Source organism: Salmo trutta, chromosome 27 (assembly GCF_901001165.1).
Source record: "Salmo trutta chromosome 27, fSalTru1.1, whole genome shotgun sequence".
In the NCBI taxonomy this organism is placed as follows: domain Eukaryota; kingdom Metazoa; phylum Chordata; class Actinopteri; order Salmoniformes; family Salmonidae; genus Salmo; species Salmo trutta.
The window spans coordinates 24,638,760-24,649,564 of NC_042983.1; the positions used below are offsets into that span (position 1 = coordinate 24,638,760).

General features: G+C 43.0%; 1 protein-coding gene across 1 annotated transcript; it reads left to right on the forward strand.

Moving 5' to 3' along the window:
* Positions 1-45: 45 nt before the first annotated feature.
* ptgesl (prostaglandin E synthase 2-like) lies at positions 46-6,493 on the forward strand. The gene is made up of 7 exons (XM_029717405.1): positions 46-373; positions 604-792; positions 922-977; positions 1,058-1,210; positions 5,410-5,610; positions 5,780-5,897; positions 6,069-6,493. The coding sequence occupies exons 1-7, from the start codon at positions 86-88 to the stop codon at positions 6,222-6,224; spliced, it is 1,161 nt and encodes a 386-aa protein (XP_029573265.1). The 5' UTR covers positions 46-85; the 3' UTR covers positions 6,225-6,493.
* Positions 6,494-10,805: the final 4,312 nt, after the last annotated feature.

Genomic DNA, 10,805 nt, shown 5'->3' on the forward strand with positions numbered 1-10,805 from the left:
TACCAAGAGCGCAAATTCAGCGTTGATACGATGTACTTGAACAAGTCCCAACGCACAGAATTGTGGGAATTTATGTAAAATTAAGATGGCAGCCGCCTGTGCGAGAACTCTCGGTAAGGTCGGCTGGCACATTTTGGAGTCGCCACCATGTCGTGCTGGGAATATTGCCTCCCTGATTCCAAGGGTCCCGCTACATGGATCGAGCAGGGCCTACAGAACAGGTGGTGCAGGATTCCGTTCCAAACTGCTCTTTAGCACACCTCTGCGCGGTGGCAGGGTCCTGGGGGGTGCGTTCCTGTTTGGAGGGGGGCTTGGCTTGTATCAAACAATAAAGCTCTCCGTCCAACATCACCTTGCTGAAGAAGATGTCAAGGTAATAATACTGGGCAAGAATATTAGATGTGAAAAATATTTTCATTACTTGCCATGTATACCCGAAGCAAAGTAATCTTATGTTTGTTAGCTAACAACCTCTGTGGTGTGCTTTTGTCAAGTAGCTTACCCAATGCTATATCCTCAAATGTGCCAAATTTTGCGATGTAAATGTATATGTAACGTTAATGAATGAAATTGACTTTTAACTGACTTCTCTGTCTTTGTCAGCCTTCTGTTGGTGGCCTGAAGTTGACCCTGTATCAGTACAAGACCTGCCCGTTCTGCAGTAAAGTGAGAGCTTTCCTAGACTACCATGGGCTTCCTTATGAGATTGTGGAGGTCAACCCCGTCATGAGGAAGGAAATCAAGTGGTCGACTTACAGAAAAGTGCCAATTGTGATGGTGAATGATGATGTGGTAAGAGGGGACACAGTCACTCTGCATGACTTGGTATTATAGTTACAACGTACAGGTGTGTATGGGATGATGGCAAGACTTGTCAGGTGTTCTCTCTCTCTCTCCCCTTCTGTGCTCTTGACTCATCAGCAACTGAATGACTCCTCATTAATAATCAGTGCCTTGAAGACACAGTTGATGAGCAAGTAAGTAACTACATCTATGAAAAGAGTTCTTGTGTTTTCTTTTACATGAAGTGGTCTGATTTCTCTATCTCCCCCTGCAGGGATAAAACTGTCTCAGAAATTCTGCGCTGTTACCCAGAGATGAAGGCCGTCAATGAGAAGGGGAAAGAGGTGATCGAGTTCAACAACAAGTACTGGGTGATGGTGAATGAAGCTGAAGGTCAGACGATGTACCCCGAGAAAGATTCCAGAAAGTAGGTGAACACATTGGGTGCCAAATTACTGCAGACCATATAATGACCAAGAACCACTCTGTACATGGGTCAGTCATGAAAATACATGTATGTCTGTCCAGATCTCTCTAAAGGTGTACATACATCACTACTCTTTTTAGATTATGAGATTGCTTCTTCCAGTTACAGATAGGCCAGCGCACATCAAGAAACTGACTGTTAGAACTGCCAAATCCTCATGGGTAGATGATGAATTAAAAAACTATATGGCTGAGAGGGATAAGGCATAGAAAATAAGTCTGACAACTCCCAGATTAGCAAATGTAGGCATCACATGCAAACAACAAACGCTAAGCCTTCATATTCATGCATAATGGACCAAATAAGGTCATTCCGCTGCCCAAGAATGGCAAAGCACCCTTAAAATGGTTCAAACAGCCGACCCATCAGCCCGTTACCGGTGCTTAGCAAAAGTTTGGAAAAATCGTGTTTGACCAAATACAATATTTTACAGAAAACAAATGAAGACTTTCAGCATGCTTATAGGGAAGGGCACCTAATAACATGCCCGGCACTGACAAATGACTGATGATTCGCTGAAAGAAATGAATAAAAAGAAGATTGTGGGAGCAGTTTCGTTAACTTTCAGTGCAGCTTTTGATATCATTGATCATAACCTATTGCTGAAAACTGAGGTGTTATGGATTTACATTCTCTGCCTTATCATTGATTGAGAGTTACCTATTTACACTGAACAAAAATATAAACGCAACATATAAAGTGTTCCATGAGCTGAAATAAAAGTTGCCTGCAATTTTCCATATGCACAAAAAGCTTATTTCTCAGAAATGGTGTGCACATTTGTTTACATCCCTGTTAGTGAGCATTTCTCCTTTGCCAAGATAATCCATCCACCTGACAGGTGTGGCATATCAAGAAGCTGATTAAACAGCATGATCATTACACAGGTGCTTCAGTGGGGACAATAAAACGTCACTAAAATGTGCAGTTTTGTCACACAACACAATGCTACATATGTTTCAAGTTTTGAGGGAGCACGTAATTGGCATGCTGACTGCAGGAATATCCTCCACAGCTGTTGCCAGAGAATTTAATGTTAATTTCTCTATCATAAGCCTCCAACGTCGTTTTAGAGAATTTGGCAGTGTGTCCAACCGGCCTCACCACCGCAGATCACCACACCAGCCCAGGACCTCCACATCCGACTTCTTTACCTGCGGGATCGTCTGAGAACAGCCACCCGGACAGCTAATGAAACGGTGGGTTTGCACAACTGAAGAATTTCTGCACAAACTGTCATAAACAGTCTCTGGGAAGCTCATCTGCATGCTCGTTGTCCTCACCAGGGTCTTGACCTGACTGCAATTTGGCATCGTAACCGACTTCAGTGGGCAAATGCTCTTCACGGATGAATCCCGGTTTCAACTGTACCGGGCAGATGGCAGACAGTGTGTATGGTGTTGTGTGGCTGACTTTGCTGATGTCAACATTATGAACAGAGGGCACCATGGTGGGGTTATGGTATAGGCCGGCATAATCTACGGACAATGAACACAATTGCATTTTATCAATGGCAATCTGAATGCACAGAGTTACCGTTATGAGATCCTGAGGCCCATTGACGTGCCATTCATCCTCCTCCAACACCTCATGTTTCAGCATGATAATGCACTGTCCCATGTCGCAAAGATCTGTACACAATTCCTGGTGGCTGAAGATGTCCCAGTTCTTCCATGGCCAGCATACTCACCAGAAATGTCACTTATTGAGCATGTTTGGGATGCTCTGGATCAAGGTGTACGACATCGTGTTCCAGTTCCCGCCAAATCCAGTAACTTCGCACAGCCATTGAAAGGAGTGGGACAACATTCAGCAGCCTGATCAACTCTATTTGAATGAGATGTAAACTGCAGCTCAGTAAATTCTTAGAAATTGTTGCATATTGTGTTTATTTTTATTCAGTGTATTAATGGATGTCTAATGGAATTCGGTTGAGGGGTGTACCAAATATTTCCTAATGACCTTCCACTGACCTTTGAATAAAGCCTGTGTCTATATATGCTAATGACTCAACTGTGTACATGTCAGCTACGACAGTCAAATAAATAACTGACACCCTTAACATAGAGCTCCAGTCAGTTTTAGAATGGGTAACTAGCAATAGACTGGTACTAAATATAAAAAAAACCTAAAAGCATCGTTTTTGGGACAAATCACTCTCAACCCTGAACCTCATCTAGATCTATTACTGAATAATGTGTCGATTCAGCAAGTTGAGGAGACTAATCTTCTGGGTGTAACACTAGATTGCAAGCTGCCATGGTCAAAACATATACTGTAGACTCAATGGTTGCTAAAATGGGAAGAAATATGTCCATGATAAGGTGTTGCTCTGCTTTCTTGACATCTAAATCAACCAGACAGGTCCCACAGGCCCTAGTTTTGTCACAGCTGGACTACTGCCCGGTGGTGCGGCAAAGAAGGACATTGCAGTTGGTCCAGAACAGAGCAGCCTGTATTGTACTTACTGTAGATGTACACAGAGGGAGAATGTCAGTGGTATTCATGTCAATCTCTCCTGGCTCAAAGTTGAGAGATTTGACTGCATCACGATTGGTCTTTGTGTGAGGTGTTGATGGGTTAAATGTACCGAACTGTCTGCACATAGTTCAGACACTCATCGGTACCACACAAGACATGCAGCCAGAGGTCTCTTCACAGTTCCCAGGTCCAGAACAGAGGCTGGGAAACACACAGTAGTAAGTAGAGCCATGACTACATGGAACTCTCTGCCACCCCAGGTAATTCAAGCTAGCAATAAAACCAGATAAAAGAACATCTTATGGCAGACATTTTTTATATACAAAAGTATGTGGACATCCCTTCAAATTAGTAGATTGGGCTATTTTAGCCACACCCGTTACTGACAGATGTAAAAAATCAAGCACACCGCTATGCAATCTCCATAGACAAACATTGTCAGTAGAATGGCCTTACTGAAGAGCTCAGTGACTTACAATGTGGCACTGTCATCGGACGCCATCTCTCCAACAAGCCAGTTTGTCAAATTTCCGACCAGATAGAGCTGCCCTGGTCAATTGTAAGTGCTGTTATTGTGAAGTGGAAACATCTAGGAGCAACACCGGTTCAGCTGTGAAGTGGTAGGACACAAACTCAGACAATGGGACCGTCAAGTGCTGACGCGCTTAACACACAAAAACTGTCTGTCCTCGGTTGCAACACTCACTACCGAGTTGCAAACTGCTTTTGGAAGCAACGCCAACACAAGAACTGCTCGTCGGGAGCTTCATGAAATGGGTTTCCATGGCCGAGCAGCCGTACACAAGCCTAAGATTACCATATGAAATGCCAAGCGTCAGCTGGAGTGGTGTAAAGCTCACCGCCATTGGACTCTGGAGCAGTGGAAACGCGTTCTCTGGAGTGATGAATCACGCTTCACCATCTGGCAGTCCGACAGATGAATCTGGGTTTGGTGGATGTCAGGAGTACGCTACCTGCATAGTGCCAACTAAAGTTTGGTGGAGGAGGAATAATGGTCTGGGGCTGTTTTTCATGGTTCGGGTTAGGCCCCTTAGTTCTAGTGAAGGGAAATCTTAATGCTACAGCATACAATGACATTCTAGGGGATTTTGTGCTTCCAACTTTGTGGCAACAGTTTGGGGAAGGCCCTTTTTCCTGTTTCAGCATAACAATGCCCCCATGCACAAAGCGAGGTCCATACAGAAATGGTTTGGCAAGAACTGTGTGGAAGAACTTGACTGGCCTGCACAGAGCACTCAACCCTATCGAATGTCGACTGCTAGCCTGGCCTAATCGCCCAACATCAGTGCCCGACCTCACTAATGCTCTTGTGGCTGAATGGAAGCAAGTACCTGCTGTAATGTTCTAACATCTAGTGGAACTCCCAGAAGAGTGGAGGCTGTTATAGCAGCAAAGGGGGGCCAACTCCATATTAATGCCCATGATTTTGTAATGAGATATTCGACGAGCAGGTGTCCACATACTTACGGTCATGTAGTGTACTTTGTATTGTGTTATGTATTTTACTTGTGTTTTGTTTCCTGTTTGGACCCCAGGAAGAGTAGTAATTGGGGATACTAATAAAATACTAAATGTCAAGCATCAGTTAGGCTTAAATGTTCCTTTCTCTTATTCTCTTTCCCTTCAATCTGCTTTAGGGAGGAGATCAAATGGCGTAAGTGGGCAGATGATTGGCTGGTGCACCTGATCTCACCCAATGTTTACCGGACCACTGGAGAGGCCCTGGCCTCCTTTGACTATATTGTCCGTGAGGGCAAGTTTGGCACTTATGAGGGATTCTTTGCAAAGTATGTTGGAGCAGCTGCCATGTTTGTCATCTCAAAAAGACTGAAAAGTAGGTGGGTGCCCCAATAAAAAAAGTTATTTAAAGAAAGATGATCTGCTCTATAAGGTTTTGTACATGTATATGATTTTTGTAAATAGTTCTTGAATAAGTGGATTTTTCTGAATAACCAGCCAATGTTTGGTGATGAGCTCTGTTTTATATTAAACACCTCTATCCTGCAGACACAACCTGCAGGATGACGTGAGACAGGATCTGTACAAGGCAGTCAATGAGTGGGTGGTGGCCATTGGCAAGAAGAGGAAGTTCATGGGTGGAGACCAGCCCAATCTGGCTGACCTGGTAAGAGCACCACATGTCATGTGAAGTATTATCTTAGATTTCTATAACTTGTATTTTCTTCTTTCTTATGCAGTTTAGCTGATGAGACTTTTGTTTGGCTTTTTGTTTACTATAGACAAATAGTAAATAGGCAGTGTTTGCTAATTATGTCCACGACTCTTCTCTCTGCAGGCAGTGTATGGGATCCTGAGAGTGATGGAGGGTCTTGAGGCCTGGGATGACATGATGGAGAACACCAAGGTGAAGAGCTGGTACAGACGAATGGAGAAAGCTACAGAAAGCCACAAGGGTCAAACTGACCCTGCTCTAAATATTGACCAGCACTAGGAGATCTGATTCAATAGCACTTCCAGCCCTTACTTAATCAGGAGATGTCAGGCGATGTGATTGCATTAAGGAGAGATGGGTGAAAAAAAATGCTATACATTTGTCCTAAGGATCTTGTCCTCCTTCTGTAATTCACAGAAATGGACTTCTCTAGCTAATATGGGTTAGGCAAAAGGCCAACCTCTTGATTTATTTCCTGTGAAAATGCACCCAAATGATCTGTGTTAATTTGCTTGAATAAACTGGCAGCAGCAAGCCGTTTAGTTGTAGATCCTTGGTTACTGTGGCATTCTGTCTACCTGGTGTCCCACAGTGTCAAGGCTGCAGTGACATGTGCACTGAGTATACTAAACATTAAGAACACCTGCTCTTTCCATGAGTCTGACCAGGTGAAAGCTATGAACCTTATTGTCACTTGGTAAATCCACTTCAATGGGGAGGAGACAGGTTAAAGAATTTTTAAGCCTTGGGACAATTCAGGCATGGATTGTGTATGTGTGCCATTCAGAGGGTGAATGGGCTAGACAAAATATTTAAGTGCCTTTGAATGGGGTATGGTAGGTGCCAGGCGCACCGGTTTGTGTCAAGAACTGCAACACTGTTGTGTTTTTCACACTCAACAGTTTCCTGTGTATATCAAGAATGGTCCACCACCCAACTTGACACAACTGAGGTAATCATTGGCGTCGACATGGGCCAGCATCCCTGTGGAACTCTTTCGATACCTTGTAGAGTCCATGCCCTGGTGAATTGAGGCCATTTTGAGGGCTAAAGGGGAGTCGACATTATGTGTTCCTAATGTTTGGTATACTCAGTGTATATAACATAAGTAAAACCAAATTAGCAGCTTTAAATTTACATTGCATCTGTGTAAACATTGTCAAATACCTCCTACATTAGCATTTTGGATTACATTTTTTCCCCCCATTCTATTTTACAATTTACTTGAAGGTTAAAATGATTTCACAAGCTAACATGGCTTATTTTAATTAGCTACATCTGATAATCAGTATATTCTTTTGTTCAGGGTTTGAATTCCCCTAAGAAAATGCACAGTAATCCTGTTTCAGGATTCTCTTTTATCTGTTAACTTCTTGACTGATGCTAATTCTTCCTCATTGTTGTTCTTGAGGGTTCCAGTCATAGCCAGATTAATTACATTATCATTCTTATCAACTATGCAGGGTGTAAGAAGTGAAATTATTGTTATAATTTGGCAGCATCTGTTGGACAAACTGGTACCCAAACTCCTAACCAATTTAAAAACACCCCAATGATGTGCATACATGTAAAAATGTTCAATAAAAATAAGTAAACTGATAATGTATCATGTTTTCATTCAGGAACACTACATTGTTCTATTTTGCAAGATATGGCTCTAACATTTCATACTTTACAAGTTACACAAGTATTCTCTCTATAATTATTTGGTTCAGCACCAACTGAGAAATAGTGGTATGTATGCATGTATATACACTATAAAAACATGAGAAAATGACTATGACTATGTCTATGAACAAATGTTGGTGGATTACCTTCCATTATCTACGACAACACTGACTATATGACTTGAATAGTGGATGTCATGATTGTTACTGGTTCTAAAAGTAATCAACAAATAAGAACAGAAAGTCAAGGTAAAGGAAGTCACATTCCCAAAACCTTAAGGGACAGAAATCCATCCAATAAAAATACCCAATAGGTTGAAATCTACAAGTAATGCAATATGACTTTGGCGAACCCAAAGATTGTCACTGCAGTGAATGAGAAAAAAGGAAACAATATGACAGAAAAAAAACCTTGAACCATACTGATAATGGAATGTATATGTTTAAAGTAATGACTAAAGAATTTCACCCTGAAACCATATATTTGTATGAAATTTATTAGAATCATAAATTTGTAATATGACGTGTGTAGTTTTAGTCAGAATTAGAACCAGGACCTTTTGCTCCTTTTTAGTATGTAAGCAGGGTGCAAGTGTGAAACAAATGATAAGAGGAGCTATTGACAGACTGTCTCCACCCATGGAGTGGAGAAACTGTTAGGCTTGCAGAAGATTATTACATTTACATTTGTCATTTAGCAGATCCTCTTATCCAGAGCGACTTACAGTAGTGAATGTATACATTTCATACATTCTTCTTTTCTTCCATACTGGTCCCCCGTGGGAATCAAACCCACAACCCTGGCGTTGCAAACGCCATGCTCTACCAACTGAGCCACACGGGACCCCATGTGGCTCAGTTGCATGTTGCAGATTAAAGAAAGAATGTATCTGTGTAGTGTAAAAACACCGACTGTCTGAGCAAGGCGTAGCTTAAGATTTGAACTTGTTTATGTGTGTGTTATAAAGACTGTGTTTGCATTTTGATTTCAGAACGTTCTCGTGAATAAACTGTACGAACATTTGCATAAACTGAGTCTTTGCCTAATTATTATTAAACCCAGGGTCTTACAAACCTTGGGGATTGGTCAAAGCTTATTGATTGTAAGTTATTATCATTGGGATTGAAAATTCTTGTGACACATACACAGCAAGAAGCCACATTAACTACCTTGATAATGATCTTCTCAACAAGGGTAAGGAACAATGACTCAGTAAGTTTAGCACCAGGATTAACCATTTTATCCAATGTTGCATTCATGATACTGGCCATGATATATGCAAATTTAGTTTTGGCATACTATACAGTGCATTCGGAAAGTATTCAGACCCCTTGACCTTTTCCACATTTTGTTACGTTACAGCCTTATTCTAAAATGGATTAAATAAAAAAAACTAAGCAAATTTGAGGAAAACACTACCCAAGTTCTACCAACACATTGACTGTAGCACTCACACTGAGAAAACAGACCACTGCTACTCAGATTTTCAAAATGCCTACAGGGTCCTCCCCCATCCTCCCTTCGGCAAATCTGACCACGACTCAATTTTGCTCCTCCCTTCCTATAGGTAGAAAGTCAAATAGGAAGTACCCTTGCTAAGGACTATTCAACGCTGGTCTGACCAATCGGAATCCATGCTTCAAGATTGTTTTGATCACGTGGACTGGGGTATGTTCCGGGTAGCCTCATCGACGTATACACTGACACGGTTTATCAGGAAGTGTATAGGAGATGTTATACCCCCTGTGACTATTATAACCTACCCTAACCAGAAACTGTGGATAGATGGCAGCAATCGCACAAAACTGAAAGCGCAAACTACCACATTTAACCATGGCAAGGTGACTGGGAATATGGCCGAATACAAACAGTGTAGTTATTCCCCTCGTAAGGCAATCAAACAGACAAAATGTCAGTATAGAGAAAGCAGAGTTGCAATTCAACGGCTCAGACACGAGACATATGTGGCAGGGTCTACAGACTATCATGGACTACAAAGGGAAAACCAGCCACGTTGCGGACACCGACGTCTTGCTTCCGGACAAGCTAAACACCTTCGTCCACTTTGAGGATAACACTGTGCCACCGACACGGCCCGCTACCAAGGACTGTGGGCTCTCCTTCTCCGTGGCCGACACGTGTAAGACATTTAAGCGTGTTAACCGGCCCAGACGGAATCCCAAGCCGCGTCCTCAGATCATGCCCAGACCAGCTGGCTGGAGTGTATACAGACATATTCAATCTCTCCCTATCCTAGTCTGCTGTCCCCACTTGCTTCAAGATGTCCACCATTGTTCCTGTACCCAAGAAAGCAAAGGTAACTGAACTAAATGACTATCACCCTGTAGCATTCATTTCTGTCATCATGAAGTGTTTTGAGAGGCTAGTTAAGGACCACCCTCTACCTCATCTGACACCCTAGACTCACTTCAATTTGCTTACCGCCCCAATAGATACACAGACGATGCAATCGCCATTGCACTGCCCTATCCCATCTGGACAAAAGGAATATCTATGTAAGAATGCTGTTCATTGACTCTAGCTAAGCATTCAACACCATAGTACCCTCCAAGCTTATCATTAAGCTCGAGGCCCTGGGTCTGAACCCCGCCCTGTGCAACTGGGTCCTGTACTTCCTGACAGGCCGCCCCCAGGTGGTGAAGGTAGGAAACACCTCAACTTCGCTGATCCTCAACACAGGGGCCCCACAACTCCAACTCAATCAACAAGTTTGCAGACGACACAACACATCACTGACGATCTGAAATGGTCCACCCAAACAGACAGTGTGGTGAAGAAGGGGCAACAGCTGGACACCCTAGAAAAAGGGGAAACAGTGCCTCTTCAACCTCAGGAGGCTGAAGAAATGTGAAGAAATGCACCTTAAACACTCACAAACTTTTACAGATGCACAATTGAAAGCATCCTGTCGGGCTGTATCACCGCCTGGTACGGCAACTGCACTGCCCGCAACCACAGGACTCTCCAGAGGGTGGTGCGGTCTGCTCAATGCATCACCAGGGGCAAACTACCTTCTCTCCAGGACACCCACAGCACCCAATGTCACAGGAAGGCCAAAAAGATCATCATGGACAACAACCACCTGTGCCACTGCCTGTTCACCCCACTATCATCCAGATGGCGAGGTCAGTACAGGTGCATCAAATCTGGGACCGAGAGACTGAAAAACAG